Source organism: Podarcis tiliguerta (assembly GCF_965153285.1).
Source record: "Podarcis tiliguerta genome assembly, chromosome: 1".
NCBI lineage: Eukaryota > Metazoa > Chordata > Lepidosauria > Squamata > Lacertidae > Podarcis > Podarcis tiliguerta.
The window spans coordinates 48,447,043-48,472,523 of record NC_139534.1 but is presented as its reverse complement, the minus strand read 5'-3'; the positions used below and the strand labels follow the sequence as shown (position 1 = coordinate 48,472,523).

The 25,481-nt window shown below is 42.9% G+C and overlaps 1 protein-coding gene and 1 long non-coding RNA gene across 3 annotated transcripts in view; both read right to left on the bottom strand.

The window, feature by feature from the left end:
* Positions 1-25,481, bottom strand: part of LOC310673250 — a 611,626-nt gene that overhangs the window by 217,855 nt on the left and 368,290 nt on the right. The window lies entirely within an intron of this gene.
* The window catches only part of CNTNAP5 (contactin associated protein family member 5), a 298,496-nt gene that overhangs the window by 217,855 nt on the left and 55,160 nt on the right, over positions 1-25,481 (bottom strand). For both annotated transcript variants that reach the window (XR_014508745.1, XM_083430378.1), the window contains exon 2: positions 11,821-11,931. Coding sequence is in view for 1 of the 2 variants with exons in the window: in XM_083430378.1 (XP_083286504.1) it covers positions 11,821-11,931 (111 nt within the window). In the remaining variant the exon portion in view is untranslated. The remainder of the gene's footprint in view (positions 1-11,820; positions 11,932-25,481) is intronic.

The following is a 25,481-nucleotide window of genomic DNA, read 5'->3' as shown; positions in this document are numbered from 1 at the left end:
GTCTTTAGGATGCCATATTTTGCCTGTCATGTTGACTTTGGATTCCCCAAAGGCTCAGCTCCGTGTAAGTGGCTGAGACTACCAACAATCACACAGCTCTAACTGGTGGGAAGAGATAATAATGCTAGGGCATAGGGAACTCGGATAATAAGAGCATGGTTCTTAAAGAGAGCAGCAATATTCACTGAGGCAAAACATTGTATTGAATCCACAGTAACAGAATGCTGTTATAAATAAAGTCACACAAGGCAATGCTTAATTGTAATCAAGACACATCAAGTTCTAGAACTAATCTTAAAGGGCAGGTTTCAGCTTTAGAGCAAGTGAACTGCTCATACCAATAAAAGCTTCTCTAAGCATCTGCAGAATGTCTTGTGGTTCCATGCTCTCTGAGGACCACATCTATATACATGTTTCAAATCTGCTTCAGTGTTCAAGGGACAGCCCTTCAGAAACAATGGGTGGTTGAGGGAATTTTATTTTGGTTCTAGGTATTACTTTCCTTTGCTTCCCATGGCTCAGTTTCTGCTGGGGAGGAAGGCAAGAGCTGGCCTAGAAATTTGCTAGTTTCAACTGAGGGCTGCCCCCGATAAGAGAAGGGTGGAGGAGAGAGCAAGAGAGCCATAGTGTCATAGTGAGCCAAGGCATTCTGTCAGACAGAGAGAGTGTGAGTATGTGTGGGGAGAGAGAGAAAGGATGAAAATAATGGGGAAGGGGGGGAGGCAGGAGGGATGCTCTGATGTTCCCAAACCACAGCAGGGGCTAGTAGACAAAATGGGGGCAAAGAAATGAAACCAAGCATATAGCAAGGAAGCTAGAGAGAAACAGGAGTAGTACAAATATGATGTCCGTGGGATAAGTTCCAAAAAAAGAGAAGAAAATTTGAAGTCAGGTACTCATGAAATATAAGTATCTGATAGCTCAGCAGGTACAGCAAGAGACTTTTAATCTCAGGGTCATGAGCTTCAGCTGCATGTCAGACAAAAGATTCCTGAATGGTCCCTTCCAATGCTACAATTCTATGAGCCTAAGTATTCATAGAAAATGAATATTCTGGGCAAAAATGATTTGCCAAGGAAATAAAAGAACAGAGGTACTAAAATTTCTCTCTGAAAAGGTAGGTGCTTCATGTTTGGTGGATGGAAGGGTACATGAGAATGCTAGGCTCTTGACATTGTGAATTAATGGGTGATGGATTGTTGCCCTGATTAAATTAGGATGCAGGAGATGTGCAGGGATAGGACACAAAAGGATTAATCCTGATTATCCTACATCTTTCTCCAGACAAGATGAAGACTGTGAGACCAGATCAAAGCTCTTTGGCAACAATAGACTTCAGCACTAGCTATAACTTTTCCATCCCTGCCCCCCCACCCCAGAAAAACACCTGGCAGCAGGGTTTACAGAGCAGATGGCATTATTTACAGGTAAGATCGAGTCCCAGAACTGCTCTATCACTGCACACAGAATCCTACAAAGAAATGCATTCTCCGGACACAGAGGGGGATGGACTGTAAAGACAGACAAGGCCTTTGACAGAAGATCCAGGAAGAGAGTTCTGCTACTCATCTGCACTCCCTCTACCACCTTCTTCCTCCTCCTCCTCCTCCTCCTCCTCCTCCTCCTCCTTCTTCTTCTCACATTTTAGCCCTCCTCCCTCTCATCTCTTCCCATCCATCTTACTTCTGTCTATGCAATCATTTACCAATCTGATATGTATGCACTCTATGTGTTACAGAGTTAAAGGACCTGTTGGAATAGCTCTAATTAATAATGCTATTTTAACATGTTCAATTTGCATATTAATAATGTGTAACCTTTTGCCCAGCATTCATTCCCAGACTTGCTGCATTGCAGTTGTCCTCTATTTTGAAATATCACTCATTGTTCACTCTAGCCTGGGATGAGGTTTACTGCTAGTACTCTCCCAGGGGAATGCACTGACTGTGCACAGAGATGCTTATGGAGCTGGCACCTCTCAGAGGAGAGGCAGGCAATACAAGGATCCTGGAATCTTCTCCAGCTCAGATTAAAATTCAAGGCAAAGAGTATCACTCAATTTCCCAGCCTTTTCAGCTCTCCCCAAAGCCACTTCTTTCTTCCTTTTGAGCGAGGCTTACTAGGCTGATATAGAGCCAGAGTTGGCTATAGAAAAGAAGGAAGAAAAGAAATCTCATCTGTCCCTCCTTACTTAGCATGGTAAAGAAAAAGTGATTTACAGTGGTACCTCGGGTTAAGTACTTAATTCGTTCCGGAGGTCCGTTCTTGACCTGAAACTGTTCTTAACCTGGAGCACCACTTTAGCTAATGGGGCCTCCTGCTGCTGCTGCGCCGCCGGACCATGATTTCTGTTCTCATCCTCAAGCAAAGTTCTTCACCTGAGGTACTATTTCTGGGTTACCGGAGTCTGTAACCTGAAGCGTCTGTAACCTGAATGCTTCTTTACGTGTCTAGATCCAGCCATGGTCACAGGCCAGAAAATGAGGCTCCTGTAATTCAAGGGCTATTGCTAATCTGAGCAAATCCAATGTAAGTGCACAAGATGAAGGAAGAGAGGGAGATGGGGGTTGCCCAGTGAGTATATGCTTGGAGCTGCTTCTCTGCTAAAATACAGCAACACTCTAAGCCAGGGATCAGCAACCTTTTTCAGCAGGGGGCTGGTCCACCATCCCTCAGACCTTGTGGGGGCCAGACTATATTTTGAAAAAAGAAAATGAACGAATTCCTATGCCCCACAAATAACCCTGAGATGCATTTTAACTAAAAGCACACATTCTCCTCATGTAAAAACACCAGTCAGGCCCCACAAATAACCCAGAGATGCACTTTAAATAAATGGACACATTCTACTCATGAAAAAACACGCTGATTCCCAGACCATCCACGGGCCGGATTGAGAAGGCGATTGGGCCGAATCCGGCCCATGAGCCTTAGTTTGCCTACCCATGCTCTAAACTTTCCATCCTTCTGCTCCCAGCTAGCCACACACAGCACAAGGCAGACATTTTTGTCAGTGCGTCCTTGACACTCCCACTTGGCCCTGACAGATGTCAGTCACATGGTGATTTCCTTACTCTCTTTTGAAATCAGACTACTTTCTGCCATCTACATTCTAAGGGGGAGGGGGAATATGACCACACATTGAGAACATAATATTCTAAAATTTCATCATATACTATCCATATGTAATGGAAGCCTACTGAAGCAGTATTGTTTGCTATTTTTGAGCAGTATTGTTTCATTGTCTCAGGCTGCAATCCCAAATACACTTTGTGGTTTGAGGACCCGATCCCCGCTTTGTGGAATGAAGACACACAGACACAGAGTATAAGGTTAATGGGCAAGAAAAGACCACAACTTTATTGATTACAGCAAGTGAGAAGGTATTGGCTTAGGCATTGGACCATGACAGATTGACTCCACCCACTCGGAGAGGGGTGAGCCCAAAGGGGGTTTATTCACCAGAAGGTGGAGCCTGTTGATGCCAATCCAACTATAAGCTCTCCCCTGATGTCACCGAGGGTCGTGCCATGGCCTCCCGCCATGCAGGCATCGGACAGAATACACGACCGCCGTATTCCTTTAACGGAATACCCAAATTTGAAGGGGTAGGCGATGGCCACACCTAGCCCTTCCACACACCATTGACACATTCCAATGCCTAACCTAACCGCCAATACCAATAAAGTTGTGACGATTGCTACGAGGTAGGCGAAAACACCAAAAGGCCTAATGCCAATTGGAAAAATTCCTACCAGGCCCCCTGGGCAACCTGGGCGACCAACCTAAGGTCCATAGCAAGGTCAAGAGAAAAACTAAGCCCTAAGCTCTAAGGGAGTGGAGGGTGGGTGACTCGCAACGAGAAGGCGGAAAATGAGGCGGAATGGCTGGCACAGCAGTAAGTTAAACTGCTTACCAACCCCCCCTCCAATCCGCCTGGTTGGGCGCTTACCTGTGGGCGTGGTGCGCCAGCCAGGTGAGTGGGGCAGGGGGCGTAATGCCCCCTGCATGATGCAGAAATTGCGTCCTGCCCACAACTCCTCCCCTCTTGGATGAGGAGAGGCTTTCTAGTAAGCCATATTGCACTTAGTGGGTTTTACTTCTAAGCAAGCATGTGTATGAGTGCATTGTCAATTATTTCAAAGCTTTTACTTGTTCTAAGCTACCTTGGGCAGGTGCTGACAATAAGCTAGCACAAACACAAATTCACAAGGCTTTTGTTTGACAGAATTAATTGGGTATGGAGGCGGGAGTGCAGGTTTGTCATAAGATGCATTTTTGATCCATCCAGATCTCCTACAAGAAATTCTCAGCTCTGCAGAAGCAGCATGGATGTGAGGTGTTGTATAAGGTGCCAAAGTAGATATTTCTCATTTTGCTGAACACAATACATGTATTTTACACAATTAATGCAAAGAAAGCTGAAGACAGGTTTGTATCTGTAATAAAGCCTCCTCTTCACCTCTCCTCACTATTTCATTCTCATGTTTTCTTTCTTCTTCTTCATTTGAAATAATAATAATAATGTATGTGCATATTTTGGCATGTTTAGAATGTGGTGATTTCTTTCCTGCCATCTGTTCTACCACCCTCTTGTGACATCTATACTCCAGGGAGCATATGCTAGTCGTTGAGGGCCAGGAAAATGAAAGTTTATTCCTACAGCAGCTGCAGAAGCACAGAGATGAAATAGGAACAGGTTAAAAACCCAGGCATAGGATTAAAGTGCACTGCAGATATATTTCAATGATATTACTCTGTTATTAATAGCAGCTCAGCCGAATATGTGGTTTTATTGCATCTGTTTAGATTTCCCACCACTGCTGTCGGAAATATCCACACTGTCCCAGCAATCATGATAAAATTGAAAGAATAGGGTAGTGAATGGTGTTTCTTTCTAATTCAACAGTTTACAAAATAAAGCCATTGGAGTCTTGCCCTTCCACCCTTCCATTTGCCTATAATCCACTGGCATTCCTGGGAAAGATGTATATCGTCACAAAGAAGAATTAAATTCCACTCAACAAGTGTGCTTCTTTTTCACTACAGGCTGGGATAGGTGATGGAAAGGAAAAGGTCTTTTATTTGAGCTGTGAGCCAAATATGCAATATTATGTGTGACCTTATATTCTCCAAGTACATGTAGTACAAGATAGGCCAAGAGAAAGAGATGTTTTTCAACTTTTTTCAGCTTAAACAAGAACAAACTATGTAAGACAAAGGTACAGATCACACACACAAAATGAATAAAAATTGTTGTATGACAATTTAAGAAGAACTCAGTGTGATTGAACTAGCTGGGGCATGTGGGAATGCATATGTCACAGTTGCATTTGAGAAATGGGAACTAGAACAATGTTTGCTTTAATTCACAAATATGCATGAATGAATTTCCCTTTATTTAAAGGTTCTGTTGAATTAGCACCCACTCTTCCACTATAGACGTAATAAACTTCTAATGCAATGCTCTCACCTCTGACAAATGCAGCAGCGATAATTCTGGAAACCATTGTGCTGACTGCAGTGTAACACATCTCTTTTCACTCAAGTACAAATTCTGCCAAATTCTACACAAAGCAAAATTCAAGGTGAACATGAGGATTTCTGCTTGGCACCCAAAGAAATGCCTCCCATTTTCATATCAGCAGTCTGGGGGAGGCTATTGGAGAAAGGCTATCTTCAGGCCAGAGGATTTGCCTTTTAAGGCTCCAAAGTCCTCTCAAGTGGCTGAAGCCTAGAGAAGGTATGCATAAAAGAGGCAGTAAAGGCTTCAGTCTGCTCCCAGCCTTTGTTGGAGTCAGTTTCTCACCCGGCAACCTTGCCACTTTCCCTATGGTATCTGGCATAGGACCACAACACAGGACGCCGTTTCTAACATGGATCACTGAGCACACATTGCTCCAAATGTAACCCCATCATAGATCTTTTTATAAAAGCATTATGATATTGGCAGTCTTACTTCCATCTCCTTCCCTAATCCAAACGCCAAATAATAACAGAGCAGATTGAAATCAACTTTGAAATTAATATGTACACTTCTCCCCACCACAATAAATAAATAAATAATCAAGTAAGAATTAGATTAGACTATAGCAGAGATGGATACAAGGTTGACTCAATCCTTTTTGCCAACTAAGACAGGGGCCACCTTGCTGGCAGCCTCTACTTAACAGCAGCTGCCGCCGCTAAATTGCTTCAAGTCTCACACAGCTTCACCAAGCTTGGGTTGAAATATAATAAACCTTCACTAAGTCTCATGCCATGAGTCTTGGCTTGGCAAGACTTGCTGAAGGCTTACACTAGGGCTCACTCCTTCAGTCTGTGGGTGGCTGCTACCTCGTCTAGTGTTCCAGCTGCCACCGGGTCAAATGCCAGCATCCATGGAATGTCTGGCCAGGCAGCAGCCACATCTCTTTTGTTGAAGCTACCATACTTGAACCAGAAGAGAAAGTGATCCACCAGCAGCTCTACATAGCCTTGAACCATGACTGGCAGATGGCATGGAAATAGGAGCTCAGCCAAGGTTGCAGTCATTCTGCCAGAGATTATCCTATCCCATTCCTTGGATGAAAACAGAGACATTTCTCACTTCTTCCCTTCAACTGACCATCCTCAACCCTCCCCCCACTTTTGTACACCCCCTCCCAAGCATTTCCTGTCAGAAGAAGAGCAATTGCTGCCACCACTATACCAACAGCACACAGCACAAATGCCTTCCACTGTCCTGAGAAAACCCATTAATCTTCTATTCTATTCTATTCTATTCTTTGGTAGATTTACAAAAAAGTAAAGCACACACCAATAAATCAGTTTCATTAAGCGGCAAGATTAGACACAGATGCACAAAGCATTTAAAAAATAATCAAGACTCCTTCCACTCCCCCTTTCTTCCCACCCAGGACGACTGGCCCTGCCCTCTGCCTTCCCCCTCAGAGTCGGCAAGTCACACAGGCTTGGGCCTTGACAGCCACAGCCTCTCCTCCTCCTCTCTCACTCTCCAGCAGTTGCTATCAGCTCCCCAAGGGAGGAGGCTGACAGACACAGCCATGGAGAGACAACGGGATGCTGCCTTGCAGCCACAGTTGTCATAGTTGGGGAGAAGCAGCGGCTCATCTTCCTCCCAAGCTCAGTAGTGGTGGCACCGATAGGGAAATAGGGACATTCCAAGATCAAATCAGCAGCCAGGATGTCTTTCATAATTCTAGGATGGTCCCTGGAAAATCAAGACACTTGGCAGCTACACTAAGGCAGGAGAAACCTCAAGATCACCATGCACTGTTCCTAATGCTCCCATCCCATGTCTCCTAGGCTCTGCTCTCAGCCATCTATTTGGGCTCAAGGATCTCCCTGGTCTTCACAGGGGTTACAGTGAATTCCTTTCTGCATCCCAGGCTTCTTCCCTTGCTCCATGGAGTTCCACGGTCCATTGAGTGATTCTCTTATTCCTCCACAACCATCTTCCTGAGATATATGCCATCTCTCTCCCAGCTCTCACACCAGGCTGTTTAAATGGTGCAGCCTTCCTCTGCCCAAACTTCCTTCAGGCTCCACTGAAGTGTAGTGTGGTGGCTAATATTCACCCACCAAAAGGGATGAGGCTTGACAGGAAGAGTCAGATTGAAGGGACAGAAACGCCGGAGAAAATTTGGTTGAAGCTAATTAGGCCTTGGGCCACATATGCCAAGGGTAACCTGCCTCAGGATTACAACATCCATTTAGGGTGCTAGGAGAAGGTAGGGGTCTTCTGAAGAGTGAAGATGAAAATATTGCAGGTGAGGAGAAAATCATGATTAAATTTGGAAAATTAATGGTGTTAACTAATTTTCTGATTATTCTCATTTGAATCTATTATATTTAGTAAATCTGAGCCAAACATTTCCTTTTTCATTCAATGTTTGCATCTTACATATAATTTTTAATTTTAAAGTCACAGCAACAATTCCCCATTCTGAATAACAGCTATGAATACTTTTTAATTTTGTTTAAAAAAATGATGAGACTTTTAAAAATGCCAATCTTCAAAAGTCAAATAAAACACAGTAGCACTGAGCCAAATTTGACACCTGCAAATTAAGACAACGATTCAAAGGAATTTACTGAGAAACTGCAGATAGAGCTGGGCTTCTAAGTTGTTCTCTTACTTTGTTATTTCTTTTTGTTTTCTTGCACAGAAGCTCCCCTGTTGCACCTCATAAGCATGGAAGGATGCCATTTTAAAAAGAAAAATTAAAGGCCCACCTGCACAAGAAAACCCCTTGCAGAAGCATAATGAGGCTTGTTTAGGCAGACTCCCCTGAGTATTAATTATTCTTTCCTTGAACAACTCAGGTCTGTAAACTTCTTAAAATGCAACCATTCATTATTTATTCAAAAGCTGATATTGTATTGTGTGGGGCAGTGCAAATTTGGCTAATAAACTTTCTGCTAATCCAGAAGTAGGTCAGACTTGATTTATCTTTATGAATATCCACCCCCCCCCCCACCATATACATACACACACACCAGTCTACTTAAATCTTTTCCTGCTTTTCTCTGGGCTGCTGCTAAATGGCTACAAGTATCCAGAAATTTGACATTATAATTCATGTTTGTAGTGCTGAGCAGGACATGTCTCTAGAAAGTTGACCAACTCAGAATGAAATCTGCTGCTTGGAACTTGACCATTTTTGCTCCAAATCATTGCACTATGTTGTGCAACTTTGCCTGCAACCACGGAGTCAGTGATAGAACTGGTTTGTCCCAACAGTTACAGACAAGGGTGAAAGGAGGGCAGTGTGAGTCTTCTGCCCTCCAAGATTTCAACTGCTGGCATAGGAATACACCGCTGGCTGACTTAGCAAGGCAACCTTATTCCCATGATGCAAGCTCAGTCATGAATCCATTGGTTTAACATCTGACAGATGGTGTGAGAACTGAGGTGGCACCAGAGGTCTCAGAGCCCTTCACCCTCCTTAACATCCACAATCTTCATTAGATTGTCTTCCAGTGATCACCCAGCTGTTCAACAACACTATTATGAATTACTAGGGACACTGTTGTGGAATGCCCTTCCAGAGATGGTCAAGTGGTATGTTTTCTTTTTTGCATTTTTAAAATAAAATATTTGCGACTTCCCACCAGCCTCCCCCCCCCCACCTCCTAGATGATTGTTTGCATCCTCTGATAAACCTATCAGAGACCTGTAAAGGCTTAACAATGTGATGCTGTCTTGAATGCTGCCTGTGATGTTCTGAAGAGCTCCATGTTTTGTTTAGTTAAAGTGGAGGAACATAGGTGGGTATTTTTATAGTACAGTACCTTAAATGAGGCTTTTAACACTTTTTTTAAAAAAATCCTCCACTGCTGTACATTAACAAACAAAAAAACACAATCCAGAGTTCCACAAGTAATATTTTCAACAGCCTTGCTTCTTGCAAAGCCTATGGATCCAAAGAACCATAGAGATATTATATAAGAAGCATAGATCTGTATTGGCACAGAAAGAGTGTGGGACCGAATCAGACTGGGGACCCCACACAGAGGTGATGACCACTCCTAGTACTTGGTGGCATGCTGCCTCTGAATACGGAAGACACCCAAAAGAACTGATGATGAGGCATGCAAATGAATGCAGGTCATTGTGTTTCATACCCAACACTATAAAATAGCATAGAAACACAATACAACCAAGAGCAATTTGCCTTCCCGGCCACTTTGATCTGAGCTAAGCAGGAACAGAGTGAGAACCTTGATCATGTGACCATTGCAGATCAAAGCTACATGGCAAATGCCAGTCATGGGAAACTTTATCTGTTAGTACTACAGTGGTACCTCGGGTTAAGTACTTAATTCGTTCCGGAGGTCCGTTCTTAACCTGAAACTGTTCTTAATCTGAAGCACCACTTTAGCTAATGGGGCCTCCTGCTGCCGCCGGAGCACAATTTCGGTTCTCATCCTGAAGCAAAGTACTTAACCCGAGGTACTATTTCTGGGTTAGCGGAGTCTGTAACCTGAAGCATATGTAACCTGAAGCGTATGTAACCCGAGGCACCACTGTACTAGACTTGACTTCTTTGTAGTTATTGTTATCAACAAGTTTAAAAATCACAGCCTGAAGCCATCTATATATCAAGATAAGCATGAAAGAATATACATTAAGTACAAGTTTTTTTTTAAAAAAAAACCACACAAAAAAAAACATATTCAGATGTATTGTTAATGATTGGGTCACATCTCAGGCAAAAGATTGTTAAGCAAAACATATCTTCAGTGGGCACCTAAATGCAATTATGCCATGTGCGTGTTTAATTTGGGTTAGTAATTGATTCCAGAGGCCTGGAGCTGCAAAACTGAAAACCCGGTTTGTAGTACAAACTAAGCATGCCTCTGGGGCATGTGGTACCTTCAGCAGTGTTCCATCTGAGAAGTGCAGTTGCCTAGGAGGTATACATGGGTGAGGCAGTCCTGTAGATAGCAGTGTTGCCTCAGTTTGTTACAGCACCTTTCAATTTGCTGATTGCAGCTACAGTTCAGAATCAACTCAGACTCTTTCCAGTACAAGAAAAAGACAGCCTGCTGTCTCCAGCTAAATATGCAACAGCTTTGGAACAATTTTGTGATGTCTGGAAATTGTGCGCCTCTTACTGGGAGCATCTACTTAATGGGCCCAGTGAAGTCAAATAACAAATAATTTAGGGCATCAATAAAAACAACTTAAGGTTCCAGAAAATTAGCTGTAGTTTGTCACAACATGGGCTTTGCAAACTCACTAAGCACAGAGAAATCATGGATGGCAACTGCGCGAGCAGGTGTGGGTGGCCACTCCATACTCTGGATCACTATTTTGACATGTTTGCCAGCTGGTAAGTGAATGCAGAGCATGAAATCAGACTTGGAGCAATCCAATGTTGGATTACTCTCAGCTGATACTGGCTGAGAGAAGATGGCCCTTTTCCCATCAAATAAGCACAGAACCACAACTCAATTCATTTCCCTAGAGCTTAGGTTGTCACTCCAATATCCAGGCTCCATCAAATAGTTCCTCTGTGTCCATCCAGGCATAATGCCTCTAGATAGTCTGCAGCCAACCTGCAGCAATCTTTGGCTGTATGTTGAAGCCCTGAAAATCGGCTCTTATTTATATTTAGCATGCATTTAATGGCAATGTTATATAGAAGCCAAAGGTGCTTAGTTCCACCATGCAAAGGGCCAATAAAGGAATGACTTTGGAGGAGTTCAAAATAAAAATGAACAGGAATGCCCCTATGGCTTTGAGGATGTTCTTTTACACAGCCACCTAGAAATGTGGACTGAATCCTTAAGGTTGCTTCGGTCGCATCAGAGCTGATGCAATACATCTCTTTTTCATATTACTCTGTCTCTAGCACTCCTTCACCAATGTCAGGTCTTAAATCATGTGGGACAAATTTGAGACTTGGCTCTTCCTTGCTAGCATTAGCTAAGCTCCCAGGAGGGAAGTGCCTGTGTTGCTGACCTGGGGCAGTGTGGGAAGGAAACCCACAGAGGGAATGTTAGGCCAGGCTCTAGGAATCCCAGATTATCCTTTTCTCCCACTTGTATGCAACTGAATGCTAAAAGGGAGCAGACTTCTCCTATAATTGCTAAATGCTATGGTTTCCTCCAGAGAAGTGCAAAGGAGTTCAGATCACTTCCATGCATGAGCGTCTGCCACTTCCCACTATAATTTCCTAAGTTGCCTTGAAGTCGTGCTACCTGTGGAATATTAAGGGAGGCTTCTGCGCAGGCTGACTGAAGGCTCTACACAGAGCAGCTCCAATGAATTATGCATCACAGCAATATTACGACTGTCAGTGATCTTACCATCCCGTCTGATGAGCTTTGCAAAGATGGGGCTGTGACTGCTGGAGAGCTCAGAGGAGCTGTCAAAGGATGTCGCAGGTAACGAGAATACCAGTGGCTCCTCACAATTATCTACAGAACAAGAGAAAGTATAGCAGGCATCAAATATAAAAGTAGTGCACCTTTAGCCTATCAGGGTTTCCCTCCCACTTTCAGTCTCTTTCTTTCTTTCCCTTGCAAAGCTGTCTGGCCACCATTAATGAGCTGCCCCTAGAAGAGATGGTGCTGTTGATAACACATTTGTGAATAAGAGCATAAAGAGGCTGCATTTATATTTTATGCTGTTCACATGAGCTTTCAACAGTTATTGTGGTAGCTTATGAAAGCCAGTGATGGGCTGTATCTACACTCCCCACACCCTTGGTACAAACCTGGATGCTTGCAATTATTTCAGAAGGTTGTATCATGGGTAAGGCATTGGATCTAGCCAGTGGGCTGGATCCCTCCCTCTCCCACCCTCCACAGGTTAACTTCGACAGGTTAACTTTGGCAGTCATAATGACATCGGGTGATTGACATCTGCCGAAGTTCAACTGAAGAGAACCTACAGCAGCATTCTTTGAAGGTGCAGTCCCAGTGCCAATCAGCAAATTGGAGATAGGGGTGTGCCTTCAAAGAGGCTTACTCCATCAGCACAGAGCAGTTTTTTGTTGGAGTGGCTTGTTAGAATGGAGGGAAAAGGCTCCATTTTAGCAAGTGGTTTCAATTCAAAACACTGTATCCACAATGCTATGTCTGGAAGGCTGGACACCACTTTGTGAAACCAGGATGAGTATACTATGCCAAATAGCATGGCATATCTTTCCAAGTGGATGGAGCTTTCTGCAAGTCCTGTTCCAGCACTCACAACCTCTTCAGAAGCACATCTGCTGAAGCGTCTACAGACAGCTGCCTCACTGCATAAGTAAGGACGGGTAAAGAAGAGGACAGAATTCACAGTAAAATAATGTTTATATTAGGCCTCCAACCAGTCTTCATAGTTCATATGCAAGATTCTGAGTTGGGCAAAACTCTTTCTCAGGACGAGCCCAGTGCTAAGCCCTTGTTTTAAGATGGCAAAGATAGAGACTCTTTCAGACTTAATTAGTGTATGCCACAAGTTGTACAGGTCTTCTCCACAGTATATGAGGCCCAAAGAACCAAATAATTCAATTTTATTTTGTAGAGAGTGTGCATTTTAGAATGTTAGTCATGTTGTGTGGGGGGTTTTTCTTAATGATTGACTTAAACCATGAAATTTATATTGCTCCTATAAGATAATAAATGAGAATATTGGATAATTTGGTCTAAAAACATCCTCATCACTGAGCCACAGATTTCCATATACTTTTGAACCCAAAATGCAAATGAAGCTAGTGACAAAAAAATAAAAATGTCTTGCTCATTTCCTATTCTACTGCATGCCTACTGTCCTAGTTAGTATATACAGCCGTGAATTTCACTCAAGCATAAACCCACAGATATTCACTGAATCTCCCTTGGAGGGAAACTTGAGTATATAATTAGTGGGGAAATCCTGCAGGTTAGCAAAATCTCAGACTTCACAAGCATCTTCCAGCTCTTATAAATATGGCTAAATACATTTTAAAATGTGTTAATGCTACATTAAGGTTAGGAGAGTCAAGGAATGGAAAGCTTCAGGCTCTCACAATAACATTAATTCACTGCATATTTTAAATTAAAATGTAAAACAGAGTAACTGGAGTGTTTTTTTCCAGGGATAGATCTCCTGAGTTGTGCCGAGCAATCTTCCAAAAGGTAATCCTTCTCTCTGAAGACCACTAATCCAAAAATAGATTATAAATGCTGGACCTTTGCACACACATCTATGAGTAACTTGGCAAAACCAGGACACTTCAAGCAGGAAAAATGGGGTTGGTTCAAGGCAGTGAATCAACAGTAGCTTTCCCTTACTGTGATTCTTACAAAATGAGCCCTTTGCATGGGCTTTCACAACAATTATGCCAGAAGCTAGTTCCAGAATTTACAAAGATGTCAGATGCTCAAAAGTGGCATGCTTTATCTTACTTGTAGAATTTGAATTCACTTGCAGTTCTAACATTTATAACCACAGCATATGTTTCAAGGAATACAGCAGCTTTTACTATTACAACTTATTCAGCATTGTCCTCACCCCCTCCAAGATGGTGCTCTGCACACTGACAAGCCTGTAAAACTGGTGCTCAGCATAAATAGAGTCTTCCCTGCCTAGTAAGTCTTCTCCTTTGAACATTTTGGAAATGTCTCCTTCTCCTGTGCTGGTCCCTTGCTAACAAAATATGGGCCCACCTCTTTTGGGGGTTTTGTGTGTGTGTTTTTAAATAAATACTTTCAACTTCATTTGCTAAACTGGTACACTCCCAGCATCTAATAAATACTTGTTTTGATTTTATTTATTTAAATACTTATAAATCACATTTTCATAGAAAATTTAACAAAGTGCTGTACAACATGAAAGCATAATACATCCCTCTATATCTATAATAAAAATGTAACTATGTCATCACACTGCAGTTCTCTTAGCCACAGACAAGTGGTGCTGTGAACAACAGTGTGTTAAGGGGCAGTGGATAGGCAGCTCAGACAAACCATGGGATAACCAAAATAGGCTGCACCAAACCCCAAGATCTACTGGCTCCTCTGCCGGCCAGCTTGGGGGCCCATGCCTCAGGATCCAGAACCTCAGCCCGGTTAGAACAACTAGTGGTCAAATTCCGCCTCCCTGGCCAGCTTAGGGATTTGCTGCTTCTGCTGCCTCCCACCCCTGTTCTAAGGGGTTAGTATGAGGGAAGTGGGAGTTGAAAAGGGGTGGGGGTGGGGAGAATTTGATGGGGGAGGGAGGGAAGTTTAGCAAGCGGTGTGAGATGATGTGCAGCCCCTAATAGTACAACAAGAACATCAATACCTTCTCAATAAAACTGGATAGCAAAAAGAAAAAGTTCCAAAGGACTGTTTCAAAAGTACAGTTCTGCAAAGAAAGCAGGGGTGACTGCTAGCTGACTTCTATTGGCAAGGAGTTCCACAGCGCATGGCCCGCCACACTCAAGGTTCAGTTCCTGGTGAAAGGTGACTGAACTTGAGGGAAATGAGGGGACCAGAAGTGCCCCATCTCAGTGGGTGAGGTGAAGCATAAGAAATCAAAAAGTCATTGAAATACTTTGGGCTCAAGTTGCTTTGGGCTTTGTGGGTTAACACAAGAATCTGGAAAATGGTCTACCTCAAATCAGCAAGGAGTGCAGTTCTCTCAACAAAGAAGTAACATGTTGCCACTACCCCGCTTCTGTAAGCAATCTGGCCACTGCATTCTACACTAGTTGCAGATAGGGCATCCCCACATAAAGTGGTTTTTTGACCCATGTTCATGCATTTGTCTTACATGACTTTACATACGTATGTTGCACAAATAGCATACTCAAGCATAAGAAGAAAGGGCTTAAAATAATACCAGTGAATAGTCAAAATGGTTTCACTTAAAGGTTTATTCTAGGGAAAAGAAACATGCTGGGATTGTTAAAATTTATGATTACCTAAGCACCAGCACAAGGAAGTAAATGCTGCACATCCCTTAATCTCAAAGAAAGTGGCATATTCCTGAGGGGAATGAGTTATGAAATATTCAGCTTAGAATGCAAATATTCAGCTTAGAATGGACCTCACAACAAAACGTTAGAGCGGATATCTGGTGTATGTGTCTTTACAGAGCATCAGTCTGTGGGGACTGAGGGGGGGTCACAAGCATCAAAGCTACGACTCTTTCCTCCAAACACATACGTTACAAAGACATAGCACAGCTGTAATGCTCACCACCTGGATGCTGAAAAGGCTACCCTCAATACTCCATTGTTTGGGCAATAGAAGAAAATCCCAGGTTCTTGTAAATTCATAAAATACAATCATTATCTCAGTGATCTTTACAAAAATGCTAGAAAGTGGGCCGTATTATATTTCAAGGAGGGGTTCAGTCAGAGACAGAGACACCTGCTTCAGTACTCCTCAGGAATTCATAGCAAAGCAGAGAGCTGGGTAGCAGTTAGAATGTTGGGCTAAGAGTTGAAAGACCCAGCTTCAAATCCTAACATTGCCATGAAATTCACTGGATTATCTTTGACAGTCATTTTCTTTTAGCCCACCCTACCTCACAGGGTTGTTATGAGGCTAAAATGAGGAGGGGGTGAACCATGTGTGCTGCCTTTATCTTATTGGAGGAAAGGTGGGAAATTAAATGTAATAAATCAATAATTGAAAAATCAAACCAAGGTGGTCACAGTGCAGCCTGTCATCTAGTACACTTTGCTGGCTCTCAGAATATACAGATTTTGGTGAGTTGCCACCACAGCTTCTCAGTTGTCACAATTGGTTTCTCCACGATGAAGTAGTCAGAACTAGGAAATCAATTATTTTTCACTGTCAAGGACCCAGAAACTCAGCAGTGGAATGTATGTGAATTTCCCACCAGCATGAATCAATCCTATGATTGATTGATGATCCTATGATTGCATCCTATGATTCTTCTGAAGGGATCGGTTAATATTCTGGAGTCATGATTTTTGCAACTTATACATGACTTTGAAGCCTATCCTTTGTAATTTATTAAGACTTATCTCCTTAATACTGTGTAGGCTATTCTTGAAATTCCTTAAGTAAATATGGAACACGGCTCAAATAATAAATTGATTCATTTCTAATGAGAGAATCTTAAAAATCCTAGATAGAAAGTGTTTCCCTTTTAAGTCAGATGAATATTGACAACTAACTAATGAAAAAGGGGTGCTGAACCAATCACAACCAAGAGAAGCAGAAGCAAACACCATATAATCTGCAAAAATAAAGGAAATTGATGCCACTATGGATGAAGAAACAGACAGTGCAGCTAGCTGGCTTTCATTATTGACTCTTCTGGATTCTGGCTTCCAACGTGTCATTTTATTCATTGCTAAAATCCCAGTAAATTTTGCACATAATGTTGTGATCATGCGGCATGCATAGCTTTGATTGAAACTGTAAATTGTTTCCATATAGTAGGCAAGATTCATATTTTTATTTTATTTTAGGTGAGATAAAATCCCTCTTAGCATTGCATGCTTAATGCCCCACTTTGTTTTAAAGACATAAATGTTGCATTTTTCTACAATGCTTTCAACATTACTTAGGAGTGTGATAACTCCCACTTTTAGCATCAATGGTTTCCTACCTTCGCTACCAGCAATTTGAATTTACTAGCAAGAGAAATAATACATTGCAGCTGGAAACTGACCTAGTACTCTTTGTAGAGCAATCAAACAATAGGCACTTACTGATAAACAGCATTCTGTTCCTCCTGCTGCAATGCAATAAACCTTCAGTTATTAACTAGTTAACTTTCTTTGCAATGGCTTCTACTGATGGGAATGGCCATGGCTTAGTGGCAAGGCACAGACTTTACATGCAAAGGATCCAAAATTCAATCCCTGGCATTCCCAGATAGGGCTGGGAAATACTCCTGTTTGCAACCCTAGATATCTCTGCAAGTCAGGGCTCATTCACAATGAACTTTTGTCCTGTGCTGTCTAGGCACAGGTCCACATTTTAAAGCTCCATGTTTGAGTGGTTTTGGGGTCCCCCACACTGCTTTCTCCAGGAAAAGCCAGTCTTTACAGCAAACAGCAATTCAGGATTTCTGAAGATTGCATTTGCTCCTATTCAGTGGTAGAGAGTGGGTTTTTTGCAGGGAAAGTGGGGTGTGTTTGTGTTTGTGTTGGGAAAAGGAGCTTTGCCTAGAAATGCAGAGCAAAGGTGTGGCGATCACACAGGGCCCCCGGACGTTTCACGGTCTATTGACCCTGTGCCACCACTGCGGTTGCTTTCTTCGCTGCCCACTTCTCACTGGGACACACAGAGTCCAGACAGTTGTTAACATAAAGAAATAATCAAGTTTATTTTTAAGTGCAAGAATAAGCGTATGGTTTCGGTTTATTTTTCTCTTGTCAGTTTCTTAAAACTTAGTTCCTACAACTTCAAACTGAATTAATCCCATCTATCTATCTAACTCCCTAACAATTCCTCTCACTCTCTCACAATACAGCTCAACCAACCCGCTGCGTATTCCACCCTCTTTCTTCTTCAGCACCCAAGCCTCAACTCCCCACTGACAAACCCCAACTCCCAAACCTCAACTGTCTTTTCAAAACCTCCCACTCTATCTTTTACTCCCCCCTTGCATTCTCACTGACCAATCACATCACACCCATTTTAACCCTTTCCTTGACACATCCTAGGGGCAAACGCCACAAAAGGTAAGTGTGGATGAGACCTCTGTGTATGCAAGAACATAGGAAGAGTTTGCTGGATCAGGCCAATAGCCCATCTAGTTCAGCATCCTGTGGCCTACCAGATTTTGTGGGAAACCATCAAGCAGCACTTGAGCACAAGAGCACTATTCCCTCCTGTGGTTTCCTGTTAAGTCCGCTCACCTTCAATGGTAGACGGTGTTGCGGCCAGGCCACAGCTGCGCCCGTGATCCAGCAAATGTCTGGGTCGGATGGCCTGCCTGCTGGTGATTGGCCAATACTGGAAAGTTTAAATTGTGGCCTGTCTGGTCTCTCCTCCCCAGCCTTTTTCATTAACAGTGGTACCTCTGGTTACAAACTTAATTCATTCCAGAGGTTTGTTCTTAACCTGAAACCGTTCTTAACCTGAGGTACTGTTGAGACATTGAGTTTGTGCAGTTTTTGGAGTAGACAATTAGTGGGTTGACAAGAAGCCAAGTTAAACAGAATACGTGAGAAATTCTGCTTGGAGACAGGGAAGCCTAGCAACAGGTGGTGATTGGCTAAGTTCTTCCTTATAAGCAGTATGACCCAGCAGTTTTGTTGTTGGAGTGTTGAGTTCGGAGTAAGAGTGTGAATCTCGTCTGTGTATATAGTAACTTGTACAAAGCTGTACTCTGCCGTATATAATAAAGCTAACTAAAATCAAGTTACTCATCAGCAAGTTTTGTTCCTGTTAATCATCCTGGAATTCGCTGATTTGGCAGCTGCTAGCAGGAGTTATGGTTGAGATCCATCAACAGGTAATACTTTAGCTAATAGGGTCTCCTGCTGCCGCCACGCTGCCGCTGTGCGATTTCTGTTCTCATCCTGAGGCAAAGTTCTTAACCCGAGGTACTACTTCCGGGTTAGCGGAGTCTGTAACCCAAAGTGTTTGTAACCCGAGGAGTTTGTAACTCGAGGTACCACTGTATAACCAATAAAGTTGTGGCTTATTTGAACCCATACATCTATATGCTGTTGTCTTGTCTGGTTATTTCACTCCCTAGGGAATTGTGTGGTTATGGAGTCTTGGTGCGCAACTGGTATTCAGACACATTTGTGCCACCAGCTGCAGAGGCAGAGCATAGGATCATGGCCAGTAGCCATCGATAGCCCTCTCTTCCACAAACTTATCTAATGCTCTTTTAAAGCCATCTAAGTTGGTGACCATTGCTGCCTCCTATGGGAGCAAGTTCCACAGTTATCTATGCACTACGTTAAAAAGTACTTATGTATCCTGAACAACATTGAGACAACATTGAGCTAGATGGACCAACAATCTGACTTGGTATGAATTAGCTTCATATCTTTTAGACTTTGACGTATGAACGTAATTCGGCTGACCCACTTATTTCTACAGCATCTCATGTACTCTTCTTTTGTCTGTGCTTTCTTATTATGCACAAATAGAGCAATCCATATGTATGAGCAAGCCTGGCAGAGCTAAAAAATAAAATAAAAAGTCTAATTAAAAAGCTTGCCTTATTTTTATTGATGAAGTGTTCTTCGCATCAGGCATAATAGTCAGATAATGGATCATCACTCAGGATGAGGGATTGATAAATCAGGAGATGGATATATTCACTTGCAGACTAGAGATGATGGTTTGAAACTTATGAAAGAAAAAAGGGGGAAGCATGTAGGAACTACAGATTATAAATGGGAGTTGGAATAAATATTCCAAGTAAGGCTTCATTTTTATACAAACTAGGATGATTGCATGAAGTAATTCTCATGCACTGAAGAGCATTTAAGTCCTCATTTATTGTGAGTGATATTTAAATAACAGCTAGAGATGTATGACTCCACACATCTTTGAGACATTTTACTAATCTTATTGCAACCACTTTAACTTCCCTCCAAAGTCTTACACATTTTATTTTGTCTAAACAGGATTTTTAAACATGCCTCAGATTTCACTTTAGACAAAAATCAATAGTATATTTGATTAGCACAAACATGAATTTCATGGCTGTTACAACTGCCTGGAATCTTTTATATATACTACTAGTGCATTCATCTTCTTAGTGTGGATCCTTGTGGAATCCAAGGTGCCATCCATGCACAAGAGGGAGGCACGAGCAGGCACCCCAAGCTTTGTAGAAGCACAAAAATAGTAAAAACAACCTAGTAACCCTAAAGTGGACAGTGGACACACACACACCTCACAAAAACCAAACTCAATGAAGACTGAGCTTTAAGATTCCTGCTCCATGATTGCAGTCATGAGATTGTTGTCTATCACATGACGGTGTATGTTTTCATTCCAGTGGGAAGTGACGGAGACAGGATGTTTGTATTACTGTGTTCCGTGAAGAGGGACTATTGTTCTTTCTCTTTGCTGCCTGATGAGAGAAAGAGGAAGGAGCTAAGTAAGAGTGCTCCGAGTGTTTTATATGTAAATAAAAGTAGATTAGCCAAATACTGAGCTACTGTTATGCGGACTGCGAAAACTCTGCAGATCCCTAAGTGTGCTGATGTCTCCAAGGCATCAGTCTCTGTGATGTTCAGGCAGAAGAAAGCTTTTGAAGCTCCTGAATGATCAACCAGGAGGTAGAGAACATGCCAGTCGGGCATGTGTCTCTACTAGGGTCCTAATCGAGAGTAGGATTCCCTGGTCCTGAATGGGGTAACTGTGCCCCTGAAGGACCAGGTGCGCAGCCTGGGAGTCATTTTGGACTCACAGCTGTCCATGGAGGCACAGGTTAAATCCGTGTCCAGGGCAGCTGTGTACCAGCTCCATCTGGTACGTAGGCTGAGACCCTACCTGCCCACGGACTGCCTTGCCAGAGTGGTGCATGCTCTGGTTATCTCCCGCTTGGACTACTGCAATGCGCTCTACGTGGGGCTACCTTTGAAGGTGACCCGGAAACTACAACTAATCCAGAATGCAGCGGCCAGACTGGTGACTGGGAGCAGCCGCCGAGACCATATAACACCGGTCTTGAAAGACCTACATTGGCTCCCAGTACGTTTCCGAGCACAATTCAAAGTGTTGGTGCTGACCTTTAAAGCCCTAAACGGCCTCGGTCCAGTATACCTGAAGGAGCGTCTCCACCCCCATCGCTCTACCCGGACACTGAGGTCCAGCACCGAGAGCCTTCTGGCGGTTCCCTCACTGCGAGAAGCCAAGTTACAGGGAACCAGGCAGAGGGCCTTCTCGGTAGTGGCGCCCTCCCTGTGGAACGCCCTCCCACCAGATGTCAAAGAGAACAACAACTACCAGACTTTTAGAAGACATCTGAAGGCAGCCCTGTTTAGGGAAGCTTTTAATGTTTGATGTATCACAGTATTTTAATATTCTTTTGGAAGCCGCCCAGAGTGGCTAGGGAAACCCAGCCAGATGGGCGGGGTATAAATAATAAATTATTATTATTATTATTATTATTATTATTATTATTATTATAGGATGGCTCATTGGGCAAGGGTATGCTGGATGTCTGTTGGAGGAGGAGAACAGAAAACTAGGTAGGAGGTTGATTGAAATGGGAGGACCTGACAATTGCAGTTCTCACAGTTTCTCACTTTCCCAATCTGTGGAAGGAATTAAATGTAGTGCTGTGATGTTTGCTCCATTAGTGCAAGATTGTCAGCTTGTGAGATGGAAAGACCTTCCCTCCCTTCCACCGTTTGCTGTACTGAGCATTCTCACAACTTCCTCCCCCCACTAGAGCTAATTACAAGGAGCACAGTGCAGGGAGGAGAGGGGGAAGTCCCATTACACTTGTGGGAAGTCTTTGCACAGGCTTTCGCTAGCAACACAAGTTAGCTGCACTCTCAAATTCAGCCTTCCACATTTCTGCAGCCATTTGTGATTTATTTTTTTAAAAAAAGCTCCTCGTGAAAATTCTTAAGAATTTTAGTGCAAATTTCCCTCAATAAGGACATTTTTACTTGCACTTTTGATTATTTTTTGCAACGTTGTATGTTATTCTCAGTAATTTGTTAATTTTTATGCACACTTTGCCCTAATATATGCATTTCTGCAAACATGCATTACTTACAAAACTAATTTAATTGCTGAAAGATAGCTGTGATTTGGTTCACATACTGTTTTGGGAAAATGCCAATATGATAGCTTTGGCTTTACATGTGTATTGAATCAAATTTCTACCCCATCCCTAATCCTGGAAGAGATACAGCTGGCTGGAACTCTGAAGAGGAGCATTCCACACAGCAACATTTTGTTGTCAGTCCCACTACTTACAATTCTAATTCTCAGACTAGTGCATGATCTTACTTTGAAGTGATTCCATATATAGTTTACACAGCGTATTTGCATAGTTCAACCAAATGGGAACTCTAGAGCTACAAATATTATTTATTTGTCTGTCACATTTATACCCCACTTTTCTTCCCAAGGAGCTCAAGTTTCCACATATGGTTCTCCCCCTACTCAATTAATCCACACAACAGCCCTGTGGGGCAGGTTAAGCTGAGAGGCAACATCAACCAGTGAGCTTCATGGCTGAGTAGGGACTTAAACCCTGGTTCCCCACATCCGAGTCTGACACTGTAACCACTAAACCACCAGACTTCCTCGAAAGGGTGCTAAAAATTGTAGCTCTGTGAGAGGTAAGCTACAATTCCTTGGCTTGTTGGGGGGAAGTCATGAGCTTTCAATGTGTGGTGTGTATGCAATCTAGGAATCTGCATTGGTGTGAAGAAGAAAACTAGGTAGACTTTGCAAACAAAATTGAAATGGCAAAAGTTGAAGGTTGCTCCCCCACCTCTCGACAAAGGTACATAAATGGAGAAATACACACAATTTTCATGACCTCAAAGCAGAAGGGGCTTTGGAAGAACTTTTGGTAGTTGCAGATAGGACAATCTTTACCAAGTCTAATTTTCAATGCCACCTTTATCCCATATTTTGTGTATTCTCCTATTTCCCACCAATGTTTTATGTCTTTCTCCTTCCTCCTTAATTCTAATTTCAGTTACAAACAATGGAAAGGGGAGAAATCAAGAACTCATACTAAGTAACCAGAATATGAAGAAGTTGCAACGAAATCCTATAATTTTTTACTTAGGAGTAAACCCAGTAGAGTTCACTTGCCTTCACAGCATTGCAGTTTAAGTCTATGTATACTTACTAAATCCTTGCCAATTCTCCTGATTTTTATAGCTTGTTAGAACTGCAAGATATGAGTGGGTTTCTGGTTTCAGGATTGCACACTTTTACTGCAGAATTTATGTCTCCACCTATATAAAATACTTCTCTTTTTATCTCCTGGAAACTAGTTTCCATTTCTTCCCATGCCCCACAGTTCATCCATACTGACAGAAAGTAACAACATGCTGTTCAGTCGGAATATATATCAAAATGAGTGAAGTGGAGAACATATTCAAATAATTGAAGAGAGGTATTTGGAAGTGGCCCAGAATGTGCACACCTCACTGCCAATTGTGCAGCACCCCTCTTGAATGAGACTGTGAACTAGGAGCTCATTTGCCAGCCATCATCTCTGCAGAGAACACAGGCCATCTTTGCATAAGAAAGAGACTTCATTACAGCCTGGCAGCATTTAGTTCTCATGGAACAGCAATGGCAGCAGACTGCAACTGGCAAGGGACCTAAGTGACTCAGTCTTAGAAACACATGACAGCCCTTGTCACAGAGAGGAAGGAAACGTCCCTGGTTTTTCAAGACAGAAAAGGAAACTTGGATTTAGCTTCTGTCTGTAACAGGATCTTTTTTTGTCAATGATCTTTGCATTATGAAAGATTCTGACATTCTCCAAATACTGAAATTACACACTGAGCAGTGCCTTTGGGCAGCATGAATCCAAACTCCTCAGCCTCCTCTCAGCCTCTCCTAAAACAACCAGTCAAAGGAAACACACACACACACACACACACACACACACACACACAATACTTGTCTTCCATTATGGAGTTCTACTGTTATAAGGAGTTTCCCATTCTGACCCTGGACAGATCCAGATCTATCAGATTCAGCAAAGGTCTTGCATCACGTGTTTTTGGATGGGCCCTGGTAAAATCAAGTCAGCAGTTGTCATCAGTCAAACTGGCACACGTCCCATAATTCTCCTACTAGCTGTCATGCTACCAGGCCACGTTTAAGGTCATTGACATATAATGCTCTGAACTCCTTGGAACCAGGTTACCTCCAGCAACACCTTGGGAGAGCCATTCGTACTACTGCTGTATGCTTGTCATATGTCTACTGAGATGAGGGCCCACCAAGCGTGGCACTGCCTGTTCTTTGGAAGGCACTCCTAATGAACATCAGGCAAACACATACAATATTGGCATTGAGGCACCATCTTCCTCTGTCCTCTGTTCACCCAAGCTTTCACTGATTAGTGATCCAGCTAAGTTGATATATTAAGCTCATTTAATGATTTGTGATGCATTTTGCTCTTCTTTTATGAATGCAGTTTTATCTTTGACTTTATGCTGTTGATCACTACGTCTTTTTCTTAATGTTAGTGGTATAGGGGTTTTTTGTTTTGTTTTTTAAAAATATAAAGTTTGGGCCTCTCAATCCTATGATTGTGCTAAAGTTGCAACTGCATCAGTGTTTGGTGAATTAAAACTCTGTGCCTGTAACCTTGGGCAGAACTAGACAGCATTCCTTCTGACTTCAGCAATTCTTTGAATTATGACTAGCAGTGCTGTGTGGCAGCTTCTGTGGGTCTGGACAGGAAGCACCAGAGGCAGAATACCAGGAAGACAGATTGGTGCCATCATCAGGACAAGATCACATGTTCTCCCTTTGCACAGTGCTGAAGCAGGCCCTAACTGCCTTTGGTTGGCACCCTATAGGTAAAGGGTAAATGGACCCCTGACCATTAGGTCCAGTCATGACCGACTCTGGGGTTGCAGCGCTCATCTCGCTTTATTGGCCAAGGGAGCCGGTGTAAAGCTTCTGGGTCATGTGGCCAGCATGACTAAGCCGCTGCTGGCGAACCAGAGCAGCGTACAGAAACGCCGTTTACCTTCCCGCCGCAGTAGTACCTATTTATCTACTTGCACTTTGTCGTGCTTTCGAACTGCTAGGTTGGCAGGAGCAGGGACCGAGCAATGGGAGCTCACTCCGTCGCGGGGATTCGAACCACGACCTTCTGATTGTCAAGTCCTAGGCTCTGTGGTTTAACCCACAGCGCCACCCGCGTCCCTGGCACCCTATAGCTTCAGGCTATTAGCTCTAACTCACACCACTTCTGCACAACCTGTACAACTTGATGCATATCTGTTGTACTGGAAAATAGCAGAATCAGAGAAGTAATGTTTGCATATACGAGTAGGGGAAAGAGAGAGAAGCCCCGCTTGGTTTTAGGAAAAATTTGGTATGCCCAAGGATCAAAT